Below are 27,845 nucleotides of genomic sequence, written 5' to 3' on the forward strand. Positions count from 1 at the left end.
AACTGGTCCTGGGACCACTGCGTGCTGGCGGGGGCGGGTCTGTCAGAAACTTGCCTTTCGATAAACATTCCCCAAATCGGAACATGAGGAGCTGTGCCTCGCTTCATCGCCTGACTTCTCAGCACCCTCACCACGCCCCCCGTCCGCTTCCCGTTCCACAGGCGGCACGCACCTCAGTGTCCCCCGGTCGTCACAGCACCGGGGCCAGCCTCCTCATCGCCCCGTGTCTCAGTCCCCTGAGCCTCTCGAGTCCCTTCCCTGGGTCTGGCCTCATCCTCCTCCTCCACGTGCGCACACCCACCTGTTCTCCACCCAAATCAAGCCGGATCTTCGCCTCCACACATCCCCTCGGGAGGCCTTTCCTGCACCCGAGGCTTCCAAACGTGCTGTCCATCTGTCCGTCTCCCCCTGCAGCTCTCACGGTTCCCCCATAACTGAGGCCGCGGTACTGCTCAGAAGTCCCGGAGATGCCCAGGCTGCCCGTGACCTCCTCCCGTCACTGAGCGAGCGGCTTATCCAGACACCGCCTTGATCGCACACGCGCCCGCTGAGCCTCCTGCGGCTTCACGCTCCCATTTGCCACCAGACTGGTCCAGGGAAGCACCGTCCGTGTGATGAGGGGCCCCGTGGGTTGCCCCTTTCCCCTGAGTCGTCCCAGGGGGAGCGACACTCACCACACCGCTCAGGCCCCAGCGGGATAGCAAGAGGCAACAGAGGATGGACTCCCTAGGGTTACGTCCTGCGTGACCCTGGCGGCTCCACCGACCATGGTGAGACCTGCCTCCTGCTCTGTGAGACCCCCGACTGCATCTTGGCCTGAGAAGGGGGTTTGCTCGTCCTGCTGGGGTCCGTCCACTGCACCCCGGCAGGAGCCCTGCTAGCTCTTTAAAAAAGGGAGAGAGATTGATTTATAGAAAACCTTTTTACAATTTATTTCCTGTTATGAACCTTTGAAGTATAAAAATGAGGCTCTAGCTAAATGCAGGGTTCAGTGGTGAAAATCTGACCATGTGAACAAATAAATTAATATTTACAGTCTTTGGCAAAACAAAAGAAGTTTCATCCATCTGTACCAAAAGTCTGTTTTTTTTTTAAAAAAAAAACATAAATAATTTACAAAAAAAATATGGTACATTCTAAATATTCACATCATCATCCCGTACCACCGAACACACCAACACGGAGACCTGCACTCTCCTTACCACGGGGACGTCTAATGACACCTCCCAACACTCCGTCGTCTTGGGAGGACAGCTCCCCCGAGAAACGTAAGAAGTGCAGCACAGCAAGGAGGCAATTAACCTCAGAGAAGCAACAAATGTAAGTTTATCAGACGGCACGAGCAAGGGAGACAGGTCGCGGGTCCTCTCTCCCCGTGACGGAGGCTTAGCCCGCTGTCAACCGGAAGGGAGGCCGTCTGCCACATCAGGCCGACGAGACAAGTCTTCTTCCTGAGCCCCTACGTGGAGTGAGAGTAACTAATATTTCCTGCGGAAACGTCATGCAACTTAAAGTGAAAAACAAATCAAGCCTGTGCATACTGCTGTCTAAGGGGTGTGTCTGCTGAGACAGCACTGGTTTATCCTTGGCATTCAAAGTCTTTAAAGTCCTACGTACAGCAGATAGAAAATAGTGAAAAAAAAATATATATATGGAATTAAAGTCACTGGCAACAGTATATATTAAGGTTCCATTATAAACTCTTCATTATTATTTGTTTATTCTATCACATTTTGCAGCATGCTTGATCATGGCAATATAACATTATAAAGCCTTGTATTTTGACAGAAGGTATTTTGCTATAACTGGATCTTTATATTATATGCTAGTTATATGTTTACTTCTAGAAATTATACTACATATGCACTACTTGGCATATTTAAATAAGTTACTGGTGAACAGCACTGCATTCTATACTCACTTAATAAATATTAACACAACATTTATAACTGGAACCTTAATGGAATGTGTTACCAAGTTAGGTAAAAGCAACTTGCCCACAGTGTCAAAGCCTCGATGAGGGATTAGATGTAGAAACGCATTTGCCGACCACTTCTCCACTGGCTCTTCTACAGCCGCAGAGATGGGAAGGAGCCCCGGCAAGGATTCTGGGGACCACACCTCGGAACCAAGGGACAACTGGCCGTGAGTTCTCCCAGGCTGGAGGGGCCACTGTAGCAATGGCAGGACCTGCTAAACCATCAGGTCAACAGGGCTTTGCCAGGCCCAAGTCTAGACCCACAGCAGAGCCGTCTCACAAGGATTTTCCTTCTATGATGAGACCACATCTCTGAGGGATTCCACTGTGGGACAAGAGAGTCGGGGAGGGGGTATTCACTTATTCCCATGGGTATTTCTGATGTTCCTGACATCCCACATATGTGACTGCTGTCTCCTGACCTCTTTCTGATGATGGAATTACTTCAAACTTGAGTTGACCCTTCTTTATGATTTACCTAACAATATTTGGGTGCTCTCACACCCAACTTAAAGCACTGAAAGTAGTGTGGCAATATTTTTCCTGCTTAATTTATGATAATGGCTTATACACAATACTCCCTTCAACTCCATATACACATAAATACAAAAAGTACTTACATTTCATATGTAAACGTCATTCTTTTTAAACACACAAGAAAATAAAAACAATGCAATATCATGCTCAATTTTCACTCCACATAAAGTCTCATGGATCATCAAACTGCTTTTCCTGTAGTGGGTTGGATGTTCATCTTTCAGTTCCATTATTATTTATCCTCTGAAGGCACATGGGTTTGGGCTGAGGACAGCAGGTGAAGAACCATTCAAGGTTAGGGTCAAGGACAGGAGGTCTGCTAGAGAGGGTAGCTGGAAGCACTGGGATGGACTGAGGTGTCTGGGTAACAGCATCTACAGTACTTTGCTGGAAACACAGCAAATCTTGCTTAGACATCTGCAAAACATAGTGAAAGAATTTGGGAGACTGGACCATGAGTTTTATTTTGCTTTATTTGTTTAACTATAACCTAAAACATCAGTATTTCTATTTTTTAAAAAGACATCCACAATATGCATGGATGCATGAATGATTGAATGAATGGATGGAAAGATGGATGGATGGGGATGGATGGATGGATGGATGGGGATGGGTGGATGGATGGATGGACAGACGCATAGATGCAATGATGGGTGGATGGATGGATGGATGGATGATAGATGATGGATAGATGGATGGATGGGTAGATGGATGGATGGGGATGGATGGGGATGGATGGATGGATTGATGGGGATGGATGGATGGATGGATGGGTAGATGGATGGATGGATGGATGGGTAGATGGATGGATGGATGGATAGAAGCATAGATGCAATGATGGGTAGATGGATGGATGGATGGACATATGGAAGGAAATGTGAAATGTCTCAACTGAAACCTAACGTAAGGAAGAGAACACTCCATCAGAATCAAGAAGACATATCAACACTTTTGCTGTGTGATTTTTGAGAAGCATCTTTGAGTCTTACCTCAACCATAAAAGATACTTTCATATCTACAGGAAAGCACAGGTTTAGACCACATAGAAGCCAAGTTCCCATCCAGCTCTATCATACTTTGACTTGAACATACTCCCAGAGAGACAGCCAGAGAGACCCTTCCCAGCACCTCCTCCCTCCTCCTTCCTTCCACTGTCCCTCCCTCCCTCTCTCCGTCTCTGCCTCTTCCTTCCTTTCTTTCTCACCCTTTCCTGACTTCTTTCTCTCTACCTTTCCTTTTCTTCTTCCTTCCTTCCTTTCTCTCTATCAGGGGCTGCAGTCTAAAGTGCCAGAGGGGCCCAGAAGATGTAGACAAGGCAGGAAGCTACGGGGTAGAGTACAGTGGGCAGGTAGAGCCTGTGAATAACACAAGTGTTTGTCCTACTGAAGACATTCACAGGGAATTCAAAACAAACAGACCGACAAAGTCCGCTCAAGCTGACCAAACCAAACATCTGCTGGGCGGGCCAGCAGTTTATTTCCCTGATGTGCAGCTCTTGTAAAATGAAAAGCAAAATGTGCATTCCTTCCCCGTTCCCTGTGACACACGGCCCCAGTGACCCCTGTTCTCACACTCACCTCTGCATTCATATTTGAGGTCCGAGAAGTAGACCATCTCTTGAGAGAAGACAAACAGACCCAGCCGCCCACCGGCGTAGGTTTGGTCATAGATGGGCCCTGAGTCCGCCATGACTTGTTTTCCTTCATGTACTAAGACTCTGAAAACAAAACAAGGAGACGGAAAGAGAAGGTCAAGACTGCGAAACAGTCACCAGAGGGCGGGAGGTCAGCTTTCTCCTCACAAGGCTCGCCAAGAGCAACAGCAGCACCCAGGCAACCTTCCTCCCCGTGACTCACTGACAATCACCCGCCCAAGCTTCCAGGCTGCCTCTGCCCTTAAGAGCCAGGAGGCCCTTCCCTCAGCCTAACCCTGATCTCAACTCCGACCCTACCCTGACCTTAGCTCTAACCCTAACCATGACCCTGACCCTAACTTGACCTTAACGCTAACCCTAACCCTGACTCTAACACCGACCCTGACCCTAACTCTAACCCCCGCCCTGGCAGCAGGCTCCTGGCCTTCACACAGCACTAAAGCCTTGTGCTCACCTGTTTCCTCGAAAACCGTGAGCTGACCGACATGTAAGCACCGGCCCCACCCCTCATGCACAGAGGCACTAAATTTCCGTGGCAGGGGAGGAGCTCACGAGTGGTGAGACAGGGACTCTCCCCAGAAACAGTCCCTGCAGCCAACCAGCACCGCCCCTTCTCAGATCTGTCTGCTGTCATCGAGGGCACACACACTCCTGGTGGAGGATCAGACCAGCCTGTGCGCTAAGCCTAACTCTGCAAAAGTTTCAACTTCAGTCACTGTGCTTTAATCAAAACTGATTAAAAATGCTGTCATGCTGAAAGAACGAAATTCTGTTGGACTGCTTTGTCCAAGTTTTGTTTGAGAGGAGTCTTGGACTCAGCAAAAATATCCTTGTTTTCCCGACGCGGGACTAAGACCTTCGGAGCCCTAATCTCCCCATTTCTACAGGGCGCAGACCTATGCTTCATGTGCAAGAGGTTCGCCAGTCGTGTCTATAAAAGCACCAGGCATGGCCTCTTTAATAAGCAAGATTATTGAAATTGTCTGAGCTTCCCTGATGGCTCAGATGGAAAAGAGTCTGCCTGCAATACAGGAGACCTGGGTAAAATTCACAAATCAGAAACAGGCAGGAACCTGTGCAAGGGAATCACGCACTAATCCACAAAGATGCAGCACTTCAACTGCACTTTCCCTCCCATGAGGGAGATGCTTACCACCTTCTGGCTTATTACAAGTTTGATCTCCTCTTCAATGGTTTTGTTTTGGCTTTTTTATTTCTTTTTCTTTTTTTTAAGTGACATGCAGAAGAAGATGCTGGACAGAAAAGAGAAGCGTTTAAAGTGGGAAAATCCAGGGAGCAGCACAAGGGCAGAATCCACTTCAGCTGATTCATCTGGGGATGCCATGCAGCGGAAAGAAGTTTCTGAAACGGACAATTGCTGGGCAGAAACGCAGCGGGCAGCGAGCGTCCCTCCGCCTACCTTATGTAGCCCGTCTTAGGCCTGTGGGTCAGATGCCACCGGTAGGCAGTGTAGTCCTTCCAGCCGATATTTTTGGGGTCGTGCCATAGAGTGCGAACCTGGGGAAGAGATTACTCTGAGAACAACCGGCTCCCTGAGCCATAAGTACAGCTTTAGAGCACAAAAAGGGAGACAGAACATCCCTGTGACGAGAAACCCCCGCGCTCAGGCAGCCAGGTCTCCCTCTGACGAATCCCACAGCGTAAACCTTAGCGTGAGCAAAGCCCGCTGACGGGAGCCGTGCCGCTCACTGTGAGGAGCCCCCAGGCCGAGCCCCGGGCCTCTGCTTTCCCAACGCGGGACCAAGACCTTTGGAGCCCCTTTCTCCCCGTTTCTATAGGGCACAGACCTATGCTTCATGTGCAAGAGGTTCGCCAGTCAAGTTTATAAAAGCACCAGGCATGGCCTCTTTAATAAGCAAAAGTATTGAAATTATCTGAGCTTCCCTGGTGCCTCAGATGGTAAAGAGTCTGCCTGCAATGCAGGAGACTCGGGTTCAATCCTTGGCTCGGAAAGATCCTCTGGAGAAAGGAATGACACCCACTCCAGTGTTCTTGCCTGGAGAATCCCATGGACAGAGGAGCCTGGCGGGCTACAGTCCCTGGGGTCGCAAAGGGTCGGACACAACGGAGCGACTCACACTGACCGGCCGAGGTGAGGTGAAGGTAACGGGGCTGCTCTCCCGAGGGCTCGCGGCAGCCGCCCGCCTGGGGGATGCGTGCTCACCTGGCCCTCTGTGTTGCCCGTGTGCCACAGAGCGTTCCTCAGGTGTTCGCCCGTCCCCGTGGTGGAGTTCACCACCTTGAGGGACACTCCCGAGTAGCCGTAGGCCCGGGTGGGCTGGTCTTCCCAGTAGGTCTGCGTCACCTGCTTCCACATCACCACATAGAAGCGGCTGCTGGACTGGTAGCCAAAGACGAAGCCGGCATAGTCGTCGTCACGGTCCGTGTTGACATAGAACGTGCCGCTGAAGTCGACAGACCCGAACTCGTCGAAACCTGGAGGCCGCAGGGAACATCGGTCGTCAGAAACAGCCTTCTAGGAAAGTCCTGGAGGCCCCGGGACCCCTGGACACAGGTAGAGAGGGCTCTTCCCTTCCAGCCAACTGGAGCCCTTTCCTGGGCGATTAGGGCACTTAGGGAACTTAACCTTCCTAAAGTTATGGGAGGGCTGCACCGCCTTAGGTAATAACTTAAACACAGAATTCATAAAATAAAACGGCCTGCTGAATATGAGATCTCAGAGACTGGAGGGGCAAAGACGCCCTTCCCCAAGTTCCCCCATCACAAATACTTAGGCAGATGGTTTACAAACCGAGGGAGGGTGGGAGCTGCCAGAGAGGCCCATTGCTCCACCCCCTCGGTCTCAAAGGGCAAGCTTGCGTGCTCCGCGGCGCGCATGCTGAGGCTCACCAACAGCGATGCCAGGGTCGGAGTTGGCTGTCTGCACCAGCTCTTTGCCTTGATGGCGAATGACCCAGTTGGGATCAATCTGAGTGGTGCCCTTGGGGTCCAAGTGGACCATCTGGAAGTTCCGGAAGTCTGTCTCGCTGATGGCGTTGTTCTCAGGACACACATCGTCAATATCAGGGACACTGTCATTGTCGAAGTCATCTTTACAAGCGTCCCCACGCCCATCGCCTGTTGCCAAGGAAAAGCAGAGAGAAAAGAAGAGCTCACCATCTGCCTCTCTGTGTCTGAGAAGACTTAGTACATGAGTCTCTGAAGCCCTGAGGCCAAGGGCTTGGCAGCGCTTTCTGGACCAGTGCCTGTAATTGCTGACATTTTGCCCCAGCACTCTGAGGAGGAGTCTGGACTCTCTTCACAAAACATCGCTCTGATAACACCACAGTGAAGCTTGCCATGTGTGAGCTCCCGTGAGAGCCATTTCTTTTCATTCTGAACTTGAAATTGGGGTACAAAACCTGAACTTTGCCAGGGGAAATCAAGCTGAATTTCCAGCTTTTCCCTCTGATTGTCTTTAGAACCTTTGCTACTACCTCAATTGCCCCTGCTTGCAATCTACTTGGCATTGAGGGCAGAACTCTCTAATGAAAAACGGTCTCCCTGGGGAGAAATGGACTTCCACATTCGGGGGGCATCTTGTCAATTTTCCCAGGGGTGGGGCTGGGAGCCACGGACCAGCCTGGCTTATGGAGAGATGCCCGCTGAGACCTCACAGGTATGCAGCCCATCCATGCTAATGGTGACAATCCAGACAACCACTCACTAAATCACCCCATAGGAGTGCCTGATGCTTTAGAGGGAGAAAAGATACTGAGTTCAACCAAGTTTCCATCACATCCTTCACACGGCCCCTCAGTTCCCCTCAGAGGCAGACGGCCCCCTCAGTTCTGCTCAGAGGCAGACATTCCGCGCTCTGGGTGACAGGCCCAGGCTCTGGCTGGCAGGAGCATCCACAGCCCCGATGACGTCCCCGAGCACCGGCCTCGCCTCCACCCCAGCTCCCCCAGCACCAGCCAAGCCCTCCCCCAGGCCCAGCTGTGAGGAGAGAAGCCATCGGTCCTCTTGTCAACAACAGGCTCTGTACTGCTTGCGGCCGGGTGTCCTTGGAGCTCCCCTTCAGCCAGTGAGTCTCCATGTGCCTCGGGGTCAGTGGGCTCCGGCCCCCCGCCCCCGCCTCCCGTCTCATCCACAGCAGCTGCGCGTCCTCCACCAGCGCTGGGGTCAGCCTCCAGCAGACGCCCGAGGACGCCCGGTCGCCCCCGCACAGCTGCGCCCCTGCTGCGTCACCTGAGACCCTGAGCCGCCCTGGGCTCCGCGCCCTCCAGATCCTCTCCCCGGGGACCACTGGGGCTAGCGAGTTCTTTTCGTCCAACATCTCACATCCCCGTGGCCCCCTGCTCCTGCGGGAGGCGCCTACCGTCCGAGTCCTCCTGGTCGGGGTTGGCGACCAGCCGGCAGTTGTCCCTGTCGTCGGGGACCCCGTCGTTGTCGTCGTCCGAGTCGCAGGCGTCGCCCTGGCCGTCGTGGTCGTGGTCGGCCTGGTTGGCGTTGGAGATGTAGGGGCAGTTGTCCTGGTTGTTCTGGTGGCCGTCCTCGTCAATGTCCTCGTTGTTGTCACACTGGTCTCCCACGAGGTCATTGTCCACGTCGGTCTGCAAGGCAGAGTTCGGGGACAGCGGCACTGAGCCTCCGTGCAGCAAAACAGATGCCGGGGTGAAAGTCACCGAGCACGTGCAGGCTGGACCACCTCACCCCACACGCGCGTCGTGACCGCAGAGAGGAAACGGCCTCCTGAGATGACCCGCCAGCATCAGAATGGGGACTGGAGTCCAGACGCCTCTGCATCTAACCCACCTCCCTACAGGGGCCTGCTCTCCTTAGGGGAGAGTGCAAGGAATTAGCGGCCGCACAGTCGAGTCCGTTCTGACAACGTCCTTTCTCCAGCACGTTCTATTCCCACTGTGACTTCCAGAGGCCAGCCTGGAAAAGCAGCCAATTCCTCTGTCTGCATCAGGGAAACACCGAGCTGATCAGGAGACTCGCGCCCACGCCCAGCGGGGCAGAGGCACCTACTGTCTGGCTGGGGGCCACCGAGATACAGTCTTCCTCAGGCTCGCGTTCAGTCAGCGTTTTCAACTAAAACGATTGAGCAGCCTGTGCTGTCACGTCCTGGCAGAGTGCGTGGAAAACCACAAGGCCACACAGCCTGTGATGATAACCCCTCGACCTCCGCTCCTCGCAGACGCCCTGATCGGCCGCCCCGCCCGTTACCTGGTCGGGGTTGTGCACCAGCGGGCAGTTGTCACAGTGGTCGCCCACGCCGTCCCCGTCGGTGTCCCGCTGGTCCGTGTTGTAGACGTAGGGACAGTTGTCTCGCTCGTTGAAGACATCTGTGGGGTTCAGGGAGAACAGAGCCCCCAGAGTTTAGAGAAGGCACGCTGCTTTGCTTACTCCATTAAACAACTTACAGCCAAATGTCTGTTTAATAAAAGAGAAATCTAAGAAATCATAAAATGTGAAGATTATTAGATTCATGGCAGATTTCCCATTAGAAGGAAAATACCCTTAGTTTAAAGAACCAATGCTTGGAGGTCTCTGGATGGTGACGCACACCGAGGGTCAGCGAGTCACTGCAGCGTAAATGTCCGCGTCTTCACGCTGACTGTTTGCCCTAACACCCACTCAGAAAATCTACATGAGCTGCTAGGGGCTGGCCAGCCACCTGGGCTCCACAAACTCATCCATTTCATACGTTACTAGGAAACCAACAATGACAGACACTGATGGAGGCTTAGGTGCAGTACCTTATACCCAGAAATCTGAAAATAGATCATGAATTTCATTAATGACAAAGTTATGAAAACTGTGAATTAACCTGGCAGGTGGGGGATCCCAGGACGTGAAGGGGTCCTGGCAGGTTGGGGGTTACAGCAGGTTGGGGGTCCTAAGAAGTGATGGGGGGTCCTGGCAGGTGGTGGGGGGTCCTGGGAGGTGGGGGATTCAGGCAGGTGGGGGGTCCTAGGAGGTAGGGGGTCCTGGCAGTTGATGGGTCCTGGGAGTTGGTGGGGGTTCAGGCAGGTGGGGGGTCCTGGGAGGTTGAGGTCCTGGCAGGTGGGGGTCCTGGCAGGTGGGGGTCCTGGGAAGTAGGGGGACCTGGCAGTTGGTGGGTCCTGGGAGTTGGTGGGGGTTCAGGCAGGTGGGGGGTCCTGGGAGGTAGGAGTCCTGGGAGGTTGGGGTCCTGGCAGGTGGGGGTCCTAGGAGTTAGAGGGTCCTGAGAGGTAGGAGGTCCTGGCAGGCGCGGAGGGTTCCGGGAGGTGGAGAGAGTCAGGGGAAGGACCCCTGACAGATATGGGATTTGGAAGTCACAGATGGATGATGGGAGGAGATGCCTCATCTCCAGGAAAAGCCCTCGAGAGCAGTGTGGGGCAGACGCCGTCCTGTGCTGGTAGAAGCCAGTCAGTGAGATGCCAAGTTGCACCAAGAAAGCAGCCTGGAGACAGCATAGTTGGGAGCGGGTGGGTGGGGGGAGTGGGTATGAGTCTAGCGGGCTGCTGGCCGGGCTGCAGGCACCCAGGGTGAGGCCATGCAGGCGGTGGGTGCAGGGTCACGCCCGCAGGCACTGCTTAAAAGGCCTGGTGCTTTTTAAGTCAGAAGTTTCCAGTGTCCAGGGTGAAACCCTAGCAGGGTCTTTGCAATGGACTCAGTGAGGCCTGGAAGCGGGCTGTTGGGGAAACAGAGAGGGTACGGGAGACCCTTCTCAGAAGCTCGGTTTGTTCAGGGCAGGGCGCTGGCCTCCTGGGGCTGTGAACGGCGGCAGGCAGGAGAGGAGACACCAGAGCTGGCAGGACACGGGACAGGGAGCCGGGGTCAGGAAAGGAAGCTGCAGGTGGGCTGTTTTCCACAGGGTGGTCCAAGGCCCCGGGGAAGAGGGGCTGGATAAGGATGGTCTCGTGAGCAGAGACATGACTCAGGACGTCGCGTGTTGATAAACAGATGGGGCTGAGCGCCCCCAGCCCGCACAGAGCCCCGCAGCGTCCGCAGCCCGCGCAGAGGGCTCCGCTCACCGTCCCCGTCGATGTCCACAGAGCAGGCGTCGCCCTCCCCGTTGTTGTCCGTGTCGATCTGCGCTGGGTTGTGCACGTAGGGGCAGTTGTCGCATCGGTCCCCGACCTCGTCTTTGTCGTAGTCGAACTGACGGGGGTTGAAGAGAAGCTGGCAGTTGTCCTAGAATAAAAAAGGAGGGAAGAATTCCAGAGGCAGCGTAGAGATGCTTGCTGGGTTACTCATAACATGACTCGGCACTTAAAAGTCGTGTATTTAAAGCAGATCAAGATGACCAAGGTAGAAATAGAGCCAGGAAGCTCTTTACCTACTATTTCTTGACATCAAGTCCTTTCATAATTATTTACACTACCTATCCCTGTGAAAAATGTTGAGATTGTCTACGGTAAAGATGATACAATATATATATAATGGTGAGGATAGACACATAAGACAATGACCATAGACATGTGGATGTTGAGGGAATGAAGGATCGAAAGAGTCACGGCATCAATGAAAGTGAACCCGCGAACAAGGACTTAGCTGCTCTGTCTGCTCGTGCCGAATCATATGTGAATACGTTAGATCACATATGTCTGCTACAGTTCTCTCGGGAAATGGAGAGTCCCTTGGACTGCAAGGAGATCCAACCAGTCTATCCTAAAGGAAATCAGCCCTGAATAGTCATTGGAAGGACTGATGCTGAAGCTGAAGCTCCAGTCCTTTGGCCACCTGATGCGAAGAACTGACTCATTGGAAAAGACCCTGATGCTGGGAAAGATTGAAGGCAGGAGGAGAAGGAGATGACAGAGGATGAGTACGTTGGATGGCATCACCGACTCAATGGACATGAGTTTAAGCAAGCTCCAGGAGTAGGTAATGGACAGGGAGGCTTGGGGTGCTACAGTCCATGGGGTCTCAGAGTCTGACACGACTGAGCGACTGAACAAGATTCTGCTATCAAAGCAATGAGCGGTAGCCTCTCTCCTTGAAGAGACAGCCCTGGATCACTGGCACCACTGCCCCCCACCCCCAGCCACCCCCCAGAAGGAGGATGGAAAAGTGAAAGTAAACTATTGAAAGCGTTCTAAGTAGAGCAGCCCGCGAGGCTGCACACCTGACTGGCTAACGTGCGGTAGAAACCACGGGGTTCTCCCGGCGACTCCAGCCTCGCTGGGGAGAGAAGTCCCAAGGGTTCACAGTGACCATTCGGAAGCGCTCCCGCCCCGGGCGCTCCGGAGTGCGCGGAACAGCTCCGCGGTGCGAGGAACGGCCCCGGGCGATCCGGGGCGAGAGGAACGGCCCGGGCGCTGGGGAGAGAAGTCCCGGAGGCGGTTCACAGCAGCGTCAAGCGGAGCCCTGCGCTCCCGCCTCAGCGCTCTGGAGCGCAAGGAACGCCGCGGGCGCTTGGGGCGCGGGAGCCGCCCACCTTCTCGTCGGTGACGCCGTCGTTGTCATCGTCGTCGTCGCAGGCGTCCCCGATGCCATCCTTGTCAAAGTCTTCCTGCCCCGAGTTGGGCAGGAGGGGGCAGTTGTCCTGCGAGAAGAGGAGGCAGACGTTATGAAAACGTCCCCGAGCCCCCTGCCCTCAGGACCAAGCAGGGAAGGGCGCAGCTGGTGGAGCTCGAGGAAGCCCCACTGCGGAGACCTCACGGCCAGGCTGGGCCCCGCGTGTCCCCGGGGGCTGCCTGAGGCCTGATGTCAGCACCGCCCGTGAGGGCAGAAGGGAAGCCTGTGTCTGGAGCCCGGGATCCCTGTGAAGAGCCCACGACCACAGAACCGGGAGAGAAGGAAAACACTGGACTGGACCAGGCCCCACCAGGCTCCTCCCCCAGAGCTCCGGGCAGCAGTGACGAGCTCTGACCGGCCACCAGGCTGCCTAGAGCCACTGCAGGGGTATGCCAGGAGCCGAGGGCCAGTACCACCCATCACCCCATTCACTGGCTTCAACCCTCTCTGAATTCAGCCGATAAACGTGTATCAGGTGCTCTGTCCCCCACCAATTCCAACAATTCCCCAGAACGACCCCTGGAATCTGCAGAAAGCCCCGGGGCAGATGTCTTGGGGGCGGTGCCGGTGGGTGGCCTGGAGTTTCCTGCCCCACCCCAGTCCCAGCAGCACCCCGGGTGGGCACATGTCTTGGGGGGGTGCCGGTGGGTGGCCCGGAGTTTCCCGCCCCCCCAGTCCCGGCGGCATCCCGGGTGGGCACATGTCTTGGGGAGGGTGCCAGTGGGTGGCCTGGAGTTTCCCGCCCCCCCAGTCCCAGCGGCACCCTGGGTGGGCACATGTCTTGGGGGGGTGCCGGTGGGTGGCCCAGAGTTTCCCGCCCCCCCCAGTCCCGGCGGCATCCAGGTGGGCATGCGGCGGGGCGCCCGCACCTTGATGCAGTGGTAGGTGGCGTTGGTGGCGCACACCAGGTTCTTGTTGGGCCAGCCGTCCAGGTCTGAGTCCTCCCCGCAGATGAGCCCGTCGCCCGCGTAGCCCGTCTGGCACTCACACTTGTACATGGGGTCGCTGAAGTGGCCCAGGTAGATGCACTCGGCGTGCCGGTGGCAGCTGTGGGTCTTGTCCTTGCAGGGGTTCTCGGGCTCACATACCTGCACAGGCGAGGGCGCACGCTGATCCCGACCCTGACGGGGGCCCTGGGAGCCCAGGTCCATCCAGACCCGCGGGGCTGCACTCCCCGGATGCCAAGCAGGGGCGTGGCCCGCCCCAGCCTCGGCGACGCCTGGGGTCACAGCAAGGCCACAGCTCCTCACCCGGGCCCTCGGGATGCTGTGCATGGATACTCAGCTCCGCGGGCCTTGCTCCCCGCAGAGTAAGTGGTCCCTCCCCACGCCACCTGCCCCTCTCCGCCCCAGCCCGCCTGACCGTCCTCACGCCTCTACAGGAAGACAGCAGCCGGCAGCTCACCTGCTTCTCAGTCCTGGCCGCCTCCAGGCCAACGCCAAAGGGCTGGTTCCCCTTGTAGCGCGGCGGGCAGGGCAAGCAGTGGTAGCCGGGGTTGGTGTTGACGCAGCGGTGGGCCTTGCTGGTTGCGAAGCACACGTCCGTGACCACGGCACACTGTGGGACCAACAGGCTGGACATTAGCCCCGGCCCCGGCCTCCTCGGGCCACCCCGCAGCCTGGGGAGGGCACCCACCTCGTCCAGGTCCTCGCAGTGGGTGCCGTTGCCCAGGAAGCCCATGGGGCAGGCGCCGCAGGACCAGGAGCCGTCGGGGAAGCTGCTGCACTCGGCTCCGGGGAAGCAGGGATTGGACAGGCAGCCGTCTGCAGGAAGGGAGGAGATGGCGAGGCTTGCAGCCACCCACCGGGCAGCACCTCGCCCAGGAGCAGCACCCAGCAGCGTGCTCAGAGACGCGTCCAGCCCCACAGCAGGTGCCCAGCGGCCGAGCGGCAGAGGGCCGAGGAGCCATGCCACACACCCACCTGCCGGGCGGCTCCCCACCCCGAACACCCACCTACAGGGCAGCTCTTCCTGTTACACATCTGGTGCTCCTTGACATCCCCCACGCAGTCCTTGCCCCCATGCTGGGGCTCCGGGCTGTTGCAGACACGTGTCCGCTCACGGATCCCTCCGGCACAGGTGACCGTGCAGGCTGACCACGGGGACCAGGGGCTCCACCGGCCGTCCACTGGGGGCGGGAGGACAGCGAGGTCATGCGGGGACAGGACCTGCGCTGGGACGCGGCCGGGTCTCCACGCGGGAACACCAGCCAGACAAGGGGCTCCCGGCGCCCGGCCGAGCCATATCCACTCACCCGGGCAGGGCGGGCCCTGGCAGGCCTTGGTCTCGCGGCCGCTCCCCTTGCAGTTCCGGCCCCCCATCTGTGGCACCGGCGAGTTGCAGAGGCGGATGCGGGTGACGTTGCCGACGCCGCAGGTCACCGAGCAGGAGGACCACGGCGACCAGTGGCTCCAGCCACCGTCCTGCCGGACTAGCGCGGAGGGGGAAAGCACACCGGGGCTCAGAGGGCTGAGCGGAGAGCAGGCCGACCCCTCCCAGGACCTTCCCACCGACCAGGCGGGGAAGAGCCCCCACAGCACGAGGCCCAGACCGGCGGAGGCCCCCAGGACCCCCAGGACCCCGGGGCAGGCCTGACACTCACTGCGGTGGTCGCACTTGCCCAGGCTGCAGGCCCGCGTCTGGATGGACGGCCCCAGGCAGGTGTTGCTGGTGACGTCACAGGAGCGGCCCCTCTGCTGGGTGCCCGACCCGCAGGTGGCCGAGCACTCCGTCCACTCCGCCCACGGGGACCAGCCTTCCTCGCCGTCTGCACAGGGACACCACTGTCTGTCAGGGCCCAGGGGCCAGGACACGGGGGGTGCAGCCCTGCAGTCTGAGCAGACTCCCTGGGTAGATGTGGGAGGTGGGCAGACACGTCCGTCCGGGGGTCGGAGCGCGGGAGTGGACCCCAAGAAAGGGAAGGGGGCGTACGAGGAGCTTGCCCAGACGCCCAGTGGCCCCTGGCAGGAAGGGGCCCATGGGAGACCCTGACGGCTTCTCAGAGGAGACACGGATTCTGCTGCAGAGCTGTCGCTGGGGCCACCAGGACGTGAGCTATTTCCACTCTAACCGCTGTTTGCTGGTTTACATACAGTAATGAAGCTTCAATTTGGGGTTGAAATGACAGGATGGTAAATTTAGTTCCAAATACTCTAAATGGGAACAAGTTAAATAAAAGGAAATTTCCTGCCAAGAAACACCCAGTGCCTGCCATGCACATTTGTACACATTGTCCTGCATTTTCATCATAAAACTCACCCTGGGTCACGGGCATCATCACCCTGAAGCCCAGAAACGCTACATTTTCATAGAGACGCAGAGCCCTGCCCATCGCCATGGGCTCCCAGCCCCCGCCCAGGCCAGCAACCTGCAGGCCCCCAGACCAGGATGATGAGATGGGCAGGACACGCAGAGCATGTCTCAGAGAAAGCAACCAGTCCGGTCAGCACTGCTGTGACATGGGAGGGGGCGGGGAGCCGCCGTGAAGGAGCTGGGGGTGGGGCTGGGGGCCAAAGGCACGGGGCCAGCTGATGGGGGGGGGGCACTGAGCCGGCAGGGGGCCGCGAGCGTCTGGGGGCTTCCAGAGGGGGGCACTGGGCTGTCCGGGAGCCGCGAGCATCTAGGGGCTTCCAGAGGACCTGTTGACGCGAGGTCCCAGGAGCCCTGGCCCTGAGGACCGCAGCCCAAGCCCCAGACTTCCCGTAGCTGGCACGCGACGCGCAAGGACACGGCTGAGCCCAGACAGCCGAGGTTGCCGCCCACCCGCTGGGCACTCACCGTGGACGCAGGACGGGCAGCACTCGCCCTCCACGAACCAAGGGTCCGCACACGTTGCAGGCGGGCAGCTGATTTGGTGGCAAACGGTCTTAAATTTCTACAAGGAAAAGCAGCGTTTGTGTCACACGCGTTCAGAAACAGAAATGCTGAACAAGGGCCGGACCGGAAGGGTCAGGAGGGTCCGCTTGTTATAGAGACGCCGGGACATCTCTGCCCTCAGCTGGAGTGGCTCCCTGGACCGTGACCCCCTGGGCCCCCCACACGGTGCACCAAGCCGAGGGTCCTCCACACCCAGCAGCGGGACAGGTGGGACGGGCGACGTCCAGTGTCCAGGAGAGTGGGTGACCGAGTGGGCGAACAAGGAAACCGAACGGGCTGCCGTGCTGTGGGCGCTGACACTCCCCCGGGGTCTGTGCTGAGCCCGAGGCCCTCGCAGGACCCAGCGGCATCAGACCCAGGAGGGGCGCCTGCCAGCCCTGCCCGCTCCGCCCCCACCACGGGCAACCCTGGCCGCGCGCTCCTGGTTCTCGTGTAGAACCACGGGCTGACTCCTCATCTGGGGTGGCCTCCATCCACACGGCCCCTGCAGACAGCATGTTTAGCAGGGGACCCACGGGGTCTGGGGGTCAAAGCGTCCGGCCCGGGGCTGCCCCTGGGTACTGCATGTCCGCTCACCTTGCAGGTGCACTTGGTGCAGCTGTCCACCACCCAGGTCTCATTCTCTGCAAAGAACCGGCCGTCCTGCCAGCAGGCGGACATGTTCCTGGTCTTGGGGGGCCCGCCAATGAGCTCCCAGAGAAACTGGTTGTCATTTGACTGGAGGATGGAGGAAAGGACGTCAGTGTGGACGGACGAGGCTGTGCAGCCTTAGCGTTCAGCAACAGCCCACACCAAACTCCCATCTTTAAATAGATTGCCCTCTGAATCCGGGCTTCCTGTTTCCTGGGAGATGAATCTCCTTGAGTTCAAGACTTCGCAGTGGAGTCCATGTAGCCTGTGAGCACCCGTTTTCTACCAGAGTCCTCTACTCACGGCATTCTAACCAGATATCTGGGTCTCTGTCTAGGGAGCTGGCTGATTACTTCTGGTTAGCAAAGGCTAGTGGTGGTTAGTAAATGTTACTGATGGTTACTCATGGTTACACATGGTTAGTGGTGGTTAGTCATGGTTTGTGGAGGTTAGTTGTGGTTAGTGGTGGTTACTCATTGTTAGTGGAGACTAATTGTAGTTAGTGGAAGTTAGTAAAGGTTAGTTGAATTAGTGAAGGTTAGTAGAGGTTAGTCATAGTTGTGGTTAGTGGTTACTCATGGTGAGTGGTGGCTAGTTGTGGTTAGCAGTGGTTAGTCATGGTTAGTGGAGATTGTCATGGTTAGTGGAGGTTATTTGTGGTTAATGGTGGTTACTCATGGTTAGCAGAGATTAGTCATGGTTAGTTTTGGTTAGTCATAGTGGAAGTTACTTGTGGTTAGTGGTGGTTAGTGTGGTTTGTGGTAGTTACTGGTGGTTAGTGTGGTTAGTCATAGTGAACATTATTTGTGGTTAATGGTGATTACTCATGGTTAGCAGAGACTAGTCATCATTAGTCTTGGTTAGTGGTGGTTAGTCATAGTGGCAGTTACTCCTGGTTAGTGGTGGTTAGTCATGGTTAGTGGAGGCTACTAATGGTTAGTGGTGGTCACTCATGGTTAGCAGAGATTAATCATAGTCATAGTGGCAGTTACTCATGGTTAGTGGTGGTTAGTCATGGTTAGTGGAGGTTTCTAATGGTTAGTGGTGGTCACTCATGGTTAACAGAGTTTAGTCATAGTCATAGTGGCAGTTACTCATGGTTAGTGGTGGTCACTCATGGTTAGCAGAGATTAGTCATAGTCATAGTGGCAGTTACTCATGGTTAGTGGTGGTCACTCATGGTTAGCAGAGATTAGTCATAGTCATAGTGGCAGTTACTCATGGTTAGTGGTGGTTAGTCATGGTTAGTGGAGATTTCTAATGGTTAGTGGTGGTCACTCATGGTTAGCAGAGATCAGTCATGGTTAGTTATGGTTAGTGGAGGTTAGTTGTGGCTAGTGGCAGTTACCCGTGGTTACTGGGGGTTAGTCCTGTCAGAGGGGCGTCGCCAGCTAGGCACCCACCACTTTGCGCAGGTTCTCGTGGAGCTGGCTCACAATGACGTGCAGCCCCGAGAGCTCTCGGATCATGCTGCCCAGCTCCTCGCAGGAGTGCTCGCACACCTCCGGGCCCCTCTCCGCACTCCGGCCCACGTGTTCCATGGTGACCATGGGGCTCAGGTGCAGTGTCTCCGTGTCCTCACTGATGGCGTTGGCTTCGGCTGAAGGAAGGAAGTGGGACAGTCACGGCCTGGCCGGCACGACGGGGCGCTGCTCAGCGTGCTCGTGCTACGTGGCTCCCGGGAGCCGGAGAACCGGCATCTGTTTGTTCCCACCACAGGACTCTGCCCCTCACAGCACCATGGGGACCAAGCCTCAGACACTGCCGTCCGCAGAGCAGAAGTTCAGCTCAGGCAAAAAATGCAAAAGCATCAGAGACACACATCTGCCTCATGTTCAAACTGGTTAGAGGCAACAGCTTCCTGTTTTTCTTCTTTTTTATATAACTATTTATATAACTTATTATCTAAAATAAATTCCTTATTTTGGTCCCAAACCTCAAATCTGTTTCTGACCCCATAATTTCTATACATTCTGACAACCCCTCTCAACTCCTCAATTATCCCATTTTTTTAATCCTAAACACCATTTATTTTGGCTACTTGTTCTGCACTAAGGTAAATTTTTTTTTCTTGCTAAATGAGTAATTTTGTCAATTCTCTGCTGGCTTCAGAAGACCCCTGAAGTGCAGAACCCGGACTATGGACTCAGAACCCACTGCTCAGAGATGGTACAGGCCTCGGAAGTCCCCAAACACAGGACACACAGCTACACCACTAAAGACAAAAGTGATCTGGGAAAGTCCCGAACCAGGCGTGGCCTCCCGGTGGAGCCGGCCGGGTGGGACATGGCCGCCAAGGCCAGGCCATGTCGTCTCCGCAGTGACGCTCATGTCTTGTCTGAGATGTTCCATGACTGAGTCACGACTTGTCAGTGTTATAGTTCTGTCAGACCTTCTATGACTGGGTTTTTATTATGTGGTTGTAAATCCTTATTGCAACTCACACGGATCTTGAGAGGTTCCCTCAGACTCACCAGGCCTAAAGCCACATGTGTGTGTGTTGGTTGCTCTGCTGCTGCTGCTAAGTCGCTTCAGTCGTGTCCGACTCTGCGCGACCCCATAGACGGCAGCCACCAGGCTCCCCCGTCCCTGGGATTCTCCAGGCAAGAACACTGCAGTGGGTTGCCATTTCCTTCTCCAATGCATGAGAGTGAAAAGTGAAAGTGAAGTCGCTCAGTCGTGTCCAACTCTTTGCGACCCCATGGACTGCAGCCCACCAGGCTCCTCCGTCCATGGGATTTTCCAGGCAAGAGTACTGGAATAGGGTGCCATTTCCTTCTCCAGAAAGCCACATATAACCATAAGCATATTAATCACTAGTCGTACATAGAAGAATAAAAATAGGGCAACAAAAATGCCCAAAAGTCCCAGGACCGCCTCACGGAAGATGAGCAGAGTCCTTCTTCAGGAGAGGACGTCCCAGCCTACAGCACGGGGGTCTGAGACTGGGGTGAGGGCCACTCTACCCCCACCTCCTGCCCTCTCTCTGAGGGTCATTGCTCCCTTTCCCTCTCTCTGTCACCCAGAGGTCACCAGGCGACTGCCCCCAGGGATGCTCGGCTCGGATCAGAGACAAGCAAGGCTCCCTCCATCTGCGTCCTGGGACCACCTTCTCTTCCCATGTGTCCTCTTGGATGTCAGTTCACTCTGTCTTAGCGTTTTCAGAACTTTTGCTTTTTTATGACCACACCCCTCAGAAAGACTGTGACCTAATCCAGAGGGACCTCGATCCGCGTTTCAGCTGGAGCTGGCGGTACAGGGTGGGATGTTGTGGCCACAGCACTCAGGAAGTTTGGGGGCTGAGAGCAAGTGTGTGGCCCACCATAAAGCCCTCCTAGGTGCACAAGCTGCCAAGCATCACGATTTAAACTCTTTCCCTCCTGAACTCGACTGACCAACAGCTGAGAGATGCGCCGATTGAAAGGCAGCCGGCCGTGGACGGAAAGGCTCACACGTCAGACCTGCACTCACGCCGCAATGCCAGTGATCAGGTCCCGGGCTCTGAATCCTCAGCCCTGCGTTCCCACATGGGGTCAAGGGCTGGGTCCCAAAGCTATGTTACAGACATCAAACCCCATATCCTTCCACGTGGATCCATAAAGTGACAATTTATATTTGTGTACAGTTGATGTAAAGAAGCCTTTTAACAAAGTGAATCAGAAGATGGGGTCATGTGGCAGTTGAGAGCCTCCTCTGTGGGGCTCAGCCTGGGTGGGGGGCAGTTAACAGGCCCTATCGGTCCCCACCCTCTTTATTTGTAAAGTGAGGAAAGCGGATGAGCCCAACTCAGGGGGTTTTGAAGATGAAATGATATGTTGCATTCAAAAAGCCCAGCATAGTGACCTTCAAATATCAAACACTCAAGACAAGGTTGACAAATTATGGTTGGATATAAATTCAAAATGCAATTAACAGACAGTGTGGGATTATGTCAAAGGTTCAAGTGGCCCATTTTCCTAATAAGACGGTATCACCAGCTGTGACTAGTATAAAACTTCCCATAAACCAAGCTTGACAAAGAGCTGTGGAGCCATCTTATGAAGAAGATCTTCATACATCAGTAGGCTGGCATCGTTGCATATATTTAAAATCATGTTAAAATGCCAGGGATGCTTTTGGCATGTAAAATGGATTATATTTGAATAATTAAAATGTATTCACAGTTAATCCTTCAAGCAATGTACTGTTTTCAGATGTCAGCACACCCAAGTTGACCAGCCACCTGGGCAAGGCCAGGATGGCACCGTATTCCAATGCGTCCCCTTACCCTCCACGGCCCTCCCCACGGGAGGAGGACGCGCCCGCAGCGGGACCCAGGCACCTACCTCCCTGGTTCTGCTGACAGCCTTTCTTGCTCAGAAGATCCTCCACCGAGTTTTCAAAGACTAAGTAGACGTTCTGCAGCAAACCCTGAGACACGTACGAGGGCAGAAACACAAGTGGGTAAACAGCAGACATTTGAGGACACACTAAGTGATGTCTCAAAGACACAAGATGCAATTTAAAGCAGTGAGAACGTTTTCTCCTGCGCTCTTATTCTCAGCAGGTCTGAAATCTCGTTAATGGGTTACCTGTGTATGTTACTTCGAAGCTTCATTTGAGGCCAGAGGCAGATGTGGGTTTGACTCAAGAAGGGAGAGCGTTTGAGAGAAGGGGCTTGAGAGGGATGGTGGAGACAGGCTTAGGGGACAGATCATGGAGGCCACACTCTCGGCTAGGGACCTTGAGGGTGACCAGCACTCCCACGCGTGGCCATGGGTCGCAGGAACATGCACTGCTCTGCCTGTCCACGGAACAGACAGCTCATCTATGAGAACAGGCAGTCCACCCCGCGACAGTGAGGATCTCGTCCCACTGGGCTGAGGGCTTCCTGACGACCGCCAGAGACCACACGGGGCATCTCTAGGCCTCTTACTGAAATAGCTGAGTCTGAACATACATTTATTTCCAAAACGCACACACACATGGAGGAGAACAGTTGCTGACCCTCTGCTGCAGTTTCTAAACACTAGCATTTAGAAAAAATCCTCTTGCAAACATATTTTACCTGAGATGAACGTGGAACCACTCCCTCATAAATCAACAGCCCTTTCCTTCCTTAGGAAACATGGTTAATTTTCTCTCCTGCCAGCCTGTCATGTCAGGAGTGAACTGGAATCTGGGGACCCCGGGAGATATCTGAACTGAGCTGATGTCTCCATGATCAAATCAATGTTCAGTCTGGAGATTAGTGACCATTCTGGCAGCTAAGAAAGGTGCCTGTGTCCACTGCTCTGTTGGTTCCTGGGTCAGAGTGTGTGTGTGCACGGGTGTGCTGTGTGTGCATGTAAAAGTGCATGTGTGTGCACGTGTACCATGCGTGGTGTGCACATGTATGTGCAATGGGTGCACATGTGTGCACGTGTGTGTGTGCAGTGTGCGTGGGTACAGTGTGTGCACCTGAGAGTGCCTGTGTCCACTGCTCTGTTGGTTCCTGGGTCAGAGTGCATGTGTGCACGTGTGTGCTGTGTGTGCATGTAAAAGTGCATGTGTGTGCACGTGTACTGTGTGTGGTGTGCACATGTGTGTGCAATGTGTGCACGTGTGTGTGTGCAGTGTGCGTGGGTACAGTGTGTGCCGTGACCACACGTGCCAGCCGCTGTGCATGGGCGCTCCTTACGCGCACGCATGCCCGTGTGCACCGCCCTCCACCCAGGCCAGGCCCGGTGGGAGTGCCCGCAGCACCTACCCGGAAGTGGCTCTCGCGCGCCGCGCCCTTGGCCACGTACATCCGGCTCCTCTCGGTCTGCAGGTGCTCGTAGAAGGGCTCGTCCAGCGCGAAGCTGTCCATCAGGTCGCAGCCCACGTACAGGCTGTAGGTCTCTCCGGTCACCTGCACGGTGACGTTCTTCCATTGGGAGTCAGCCAGGCCCACGTCCTCCAGGGAGATGACGTGCTGGGTGCCGTCCACCCAGTAGGTGAGGTCCAGGGTGTCCGCGGGGCCATTGGACACGATCTCGAACTGCCTGTGCGCGGCGCCCGGGCCCTCCAGCGCCAGCAGGGTGCCCCGGGACCGGCGGTCCTGCTTCAGGCTGGCCGTCAGGAAGAAGCCCTCCCTGCGCCGCATGGCCTCGGCGATCCGGCCCAGGTGCTCCGCGCTCACCGGCGGGATGTAGTCAAAGCGGACGAAGCGGTAGGCGGGCACGCTGGGGTCCGGGCCCCGGAATTGCTTGGCCCCGATGGTCTTGCGGTTGATGTTGCTGATGCTGAAGAGGTCGAAGGCGGTGTCCTCGTCCTGGTCTCCGGCTGCTCGGGGAGCAGGGCACGAAGGTCAGGGGCGCGGGGGCACAGGGCCCTCCTCTCGGGGGCCATGCAGGCTCACACGCGGCCCCTGCGAGGCCCGAGAGCCCGCCCCTCCTCGCTCACCTGGGCGCTGCCTGACCTGCCCTCCCCGGCCGACGACCACAGGCCCGGCTCACCCATGAGCGGCTCTCTGTGCGGACCAGCGGATGAGCCTTCACGGAGAAAGGGAGTGGCGTCCGGTCCCCACTCGCCGCCTCCCTGACAAGGGCCCTGCACTGCCGTCTCGGCTCCCCACTTGAGCTGGGCTCAGGGGAGACCCTCCCTCTCCCACCCAAGTGCCCAGGAAAGCTGCGGGCAGCCGCACCACTGGGGAGCGGCTACCTTCGATGTCGCTTTCCTAGAGACATAATCTGAGCTGAACTCCTCCCGTGGGGACCCTGTATTTCTCAGAAATACATCCTGCCTCTCAGGGCTCACACTGCCGGAGAGTGTCTGAGAGACCCAAGGCCACAGACGCACGGTTTTAATGCACTGTCCAAACACTGGAGAGAGAGGTTGTCTGCCCTCACCAACACTGTAATGCTTTAAATCATTCGAAATAATTTTCTGAACAGAGAGTCTAAACGAAGTATAACTTTTATCTAATACTTGGCAAATTGCAGCATTCGATTACTTGGTGTTGTTGACAGAAGTGTTCATCTTACTTCCTGCAATAGACCTATTTGACCATATGTCAAAAATGCTTAAAATCATTAAAGACTTTGACTCTGCAGTTTTACTCTGGTAAGTTATCCTAAATATGTAATCACAAATGCAAGGATATATGTATTCACAACAGTGTTCCCTGTGGTGTCATTTACAGTCATGTAAATATGTAATGTAGATGGGAATGGCCTAAAGATACAGAGGGGTACCTTCTAATGGAATATTACAGTCATTAAAAATCATGTTGTAAGAAAATAAACACATGAAAAAATATTTAGATATGTTTTTAAGTGCAAAAATGGGGGAAGGATAGAAGCTGTAGAATACCAAATACTTTAGTATGCTGTAAATATTACATACAAAAAAAGGCAGCAGCTTCCCTGGAGGTCCGGTGTTTACGGCTCTGCACTTCCAATACTGGAGCCTCAGATTTGATCCCTGGTTGGCAAATTGACATCCCACATGCCTTGTGGCACAACCAAAAAAACCCAAATAAACAGTTGTTGTTGTTTTTTCTAATCCAATTTAAAAAAGAAGGAAGACAGACCATGTCCAGCAAAAGACTGCATCTACAGGTGGGAGGGTATTTTTCTCTAATACCTCAATTTTCCAAAAATAAATTTCCTACTATATGGACTCAAAAGTGAGTGAAGATTTATTTTAAACCAAGTTAAGGTCCTAAGGGGTGAGCTGCTCCAGCCAGGCCTCCACTTTATCCACCCTTGTCCAGCAGGTAAACCTCGTCCTGGGGGCCCAGGTCACCCAGGGGGTCCACACTCACCCTGAGCGCTGGACCAGGTCACCCAGGGGTGTCTACACTCACCCTGAGCGCTGGACCAGAACACCTAGGGGTCCACACTCACCCTGAGTGCTGGACCAGGTCACCCAGGGGCGTCCACACTCACCTTGAGCGCTGGACCAGGCCCACAGGGCAAGCAGCAGCAGTGGCCGCAGCATCTTGCGTCTTCCCAGCCAAACCCCTGCAGATAAATCAGACCCTGTTACTTAAGAAAACATAACCACAGCTTCTAATTTGGATTGGAAATTTTACTCATATGATCATTTAAAAACAGTTTGTGTATAAAAGTCAGAAACAAATGGATTTGTGGGCAAAGTTAGATAGAAAATATGCTTTTCAAACGAGTTTTTCTAACTAAAGTTGGTATTCATTGGACTAGCATTTGTCAACAAGCACTGTACTAATGATGTCCTAAGCATTCATATTATTTAATCTTCATAATGACCTAGGAGATAAATATGATCATTATCATGTCCATTTTACAGATAGGTAAGTGGAGACTCAAACAAGTTAAGTGCTTGCCCAGAGCCAAAACATAAACCCAGGAAGTTCGAATTTAGAAAAATATCAGCCTGGGGAAAATAGCCTACAAAGACATTTTGCACAAATAGCCAAAAAAAAGTTGCACATGATTTAATTAAAGAGAATAAATAGTAACTGTATATGAATTTGAAGTAAACCTAGTTTGCTGGATCATAACTGCTAAGAAAATAGCCTTCTACTTAGTAATCATTTTTGCTCTGCTTTTCTATTTTCTTGAGGCCTGTTTTTCCATTCTTGAGGATTCTCAGTTGGCAGGCTCAGCAGACACTGGCCCAGAAGTCAGAGCCTGGCCGGGAGCCTGCTCCACGGTTAACCCCTGCTCGGCCTCCCCGTGTCCGGGCCTCAGCCTCCTTGCCTCCCCTGAGCTCGGGCCCCAGGGCCTTCCAGCGACACTCTGCGTTCCACAGAGGTGAAGGCAATCTGAGACCCCAACCCTCCCTGTTTAGGGCTTCAATGGTCCTGAGCTTCTTGGTGAGAAAGAAATCCCTGCAGGAGCCTCTCCAGAAGGAGCAACTTTCCCCGAGAGGGGGACCGTCGCCTGGGGAGGGGCTCCAAGCAGGACTCTCCCGTCCCCGCAGGCTGCAGACACCTGCCTTCAGCCTGTCCACAGCAAGTGCAGGGCTTGGCTGTGTTCCGCCTGCACCCCCAGGCAGCGGGCAGGCCCCACGGGCAAGGCGCCGGCTCAGAGCTGCGGCGCCAGCATCACCGTGCTGCCTGGGGAAGCATCCTCGAGTCCTCTGATCTCAGACACCCCTTCTGAGGAATGAGGACCGGACATTTAAATCAGCCAGTCACAGGGTGAGTGTGGGAAAAGAGCCCAGCAAGTCTTCTGAAGCGCAGCCCAGTAGGAGAGACGAGAGGCTGCCGTTAGCAGGACTCTTCCGAGGACTGAGTCACGCGGTGAACCCTCCTCGGGGACTCAGAACAGCACTGGCACGCCGTGAGTGCTGCACAAGTGACTTCAGAGTAAGCGGGGGGCAGGCATGTCCTCTCTCCCCCATAGCAGACAGCGGGACCACTGCCTCCAGCAACAAACTCCGTCCGAATTAAGAGTCCCATGTCCTGAGGGCTCAGCTTCCCGTCGGTCCCGAGGACGCACACGGAGCTCTGTCGGGAACAAAAGCAGACCCTCTGGTGCTGAGAAGACGTGTCGGCGCTCTGCCATCGGCCACACGGGCCTGGGGCGCCCATCCCGTCTCGGGGGTTGCCCAGCAGAAAAGAAACCACCAGGGTCGTGGCTGGGGCTCCAGCCTTCTCTCATCCCGTGTTGCTAAAAGGCAACACATACACTACGGGGACACATGCTCCCACGTTGTACACCTCGCTTCACACATTCTGGGCTTAAGGTTATAGTTTTTTCCAAAAGAAAGCTGTCTGCAACAGAATGTCGTTAGCACTTTTACAGTTACACCTAATTACATTAGAACTTTCACAAAGATCTGCAAAGATCTTTTACAATTCTTATACCAGCAATCAGCGCAAACATAACTTTACTGAGAAACACGACCTTCCAATGGTCAAGAACGAGGTGATTCAACAGAGCCCCTCACTGTCCTCAGCCTCCCCTTGCAAAGGAACCTGACCCCCCTTCACAGAAGTTAGGCTAATTTGCTAATTCCCGCTGCCTTTTCATCTGCAAATTACCCCCCAAACTTGTAAGAACAGCTGGAGTCTCTGGGCAGTCAGGGCAGTCTTCACTGACTTACTAAATACCATTCATTAAAAACTTTCAGAAACACTTTTCAGCTACGAAAACTGTTTAGCATGCGTCTTTATAACTTCTCGTCATTCTTTCACATCCTCAGGAACAACTTCTAGTTGCTTCCTCACGGCCGCCCCCCAGTAACAGACTTTATGGAAGCATCCTTTTCAGTGGCTGAAACGGAAGCCTCTGCCCAGGATTCCAGGCAGGTACCTTTACGAAAGCCCCAGGGGTCCTCAGGCGGCGGGCAATCCGGCAGGATCACAGCATCCTGTGTGCAGATAAGACGCCAAAGGGAGCTCACCTGCGCCAGTTCTGCCACTGAGCAGCAGCCGGCGAGGGGAAGACCTGTTTCTGCTTAGGTGCCAACGGGCAAGCTCCCTCCCTGCCTCAAAACTAGTTTGCACTTTCTCCTTCTCCCCTCTTAGAATAAAATTTTTTTTAAAGACTTTTCTTAAAAGTTAAACTACAGCGCAGTGATTTGGTAAATGGAGAAGCCGCTCTTACCTGGTGTGGAAACCCTGCAGGAATGACTGGCTCAGAGCCGGGAGGGGGTCGGGGAGGGACGAGGGGCCGCAGGAGGAGACCCAACCCCGCTCTGCGGAGGAGCTGGGCTTGGATCCGCGGCGGGCTGCGGCCGCCCCTTATATGCTCCGAGTCCGGT

At 54.9% G+C, this 27,845-nt stretch overlaps 1 protein-coding gene across 2 annotated transcripts; it reads right to left on the reverse strand.

Annotated features, from left to right (window-relative positions):
* Positions 1-907: 907 nt before the first annotated feature.
* Positions 908-27,845, reverse strand: THBS2 (thrombospondin 2). 2 transcript variants are annotated; one of them, XM_043456902.1, is made up of 23 exons: positions 27,689-27,837; positions 27,395-27,452; positions 25,043-25,117; positions 22,879-23,435; positions 21,476-21,560; positions 18,554-18,750; positions 17,097-17,237; positions 16,422-16,518; positions 15,247-15,411; positions 14,899-15,075; positions 14,599-14,772; positions 14,280-14,407; positions 14,049-14,201; positions 13,514-13,732; positions 12,565-12,672; positions 11,159-11,318; positions 9,366-9,484; positions 8,512-8,746; positions 7,041-7,268; positions 6,355-6,626; positions 5,590-5,687; positions 4,093-4,232; positions 908-2,932 (listed from the first exon to the last, which is right to left on the reverse strand). In XM_043456902.1, the coding sequence occupies exons 3-23, from the start codon at positions 25,092-25,094 to the stop codon at positions 2,925-2,927; spliced, it is 3,513 nt and encodes a 1,170-aa protein (XP_043312837.1). In that variant the 5' UTR covers positions 25,095-25,117; positions 27,395-27,452; positions 27,689-27,837; the 3' UTR covers positions 908-2,924. The 2 variants fall into 2 exon arrangements, with proteins under 2 accessions (XP_043312837.1, XP_043312836.1); XM_043456901.1 differs by lacking the exon at positions 27,395-27,452 and having other exon boundaries at positions 27,689-27,845.

Source organism: Cervus canadensis, chromosome 33, assembly GCF_019320065.1.
Source record: "Cervus canadensis isolate Bull #8, Minnesota chromosome 33, ASM1932006v1, whole genome shotgun sequence".
Lineage (NCBI taxonomy): Eukaryota > Metazoa > Chordata > Mammalia > Artiodactyla > Cervidae > Cervus > Cervus canadensis.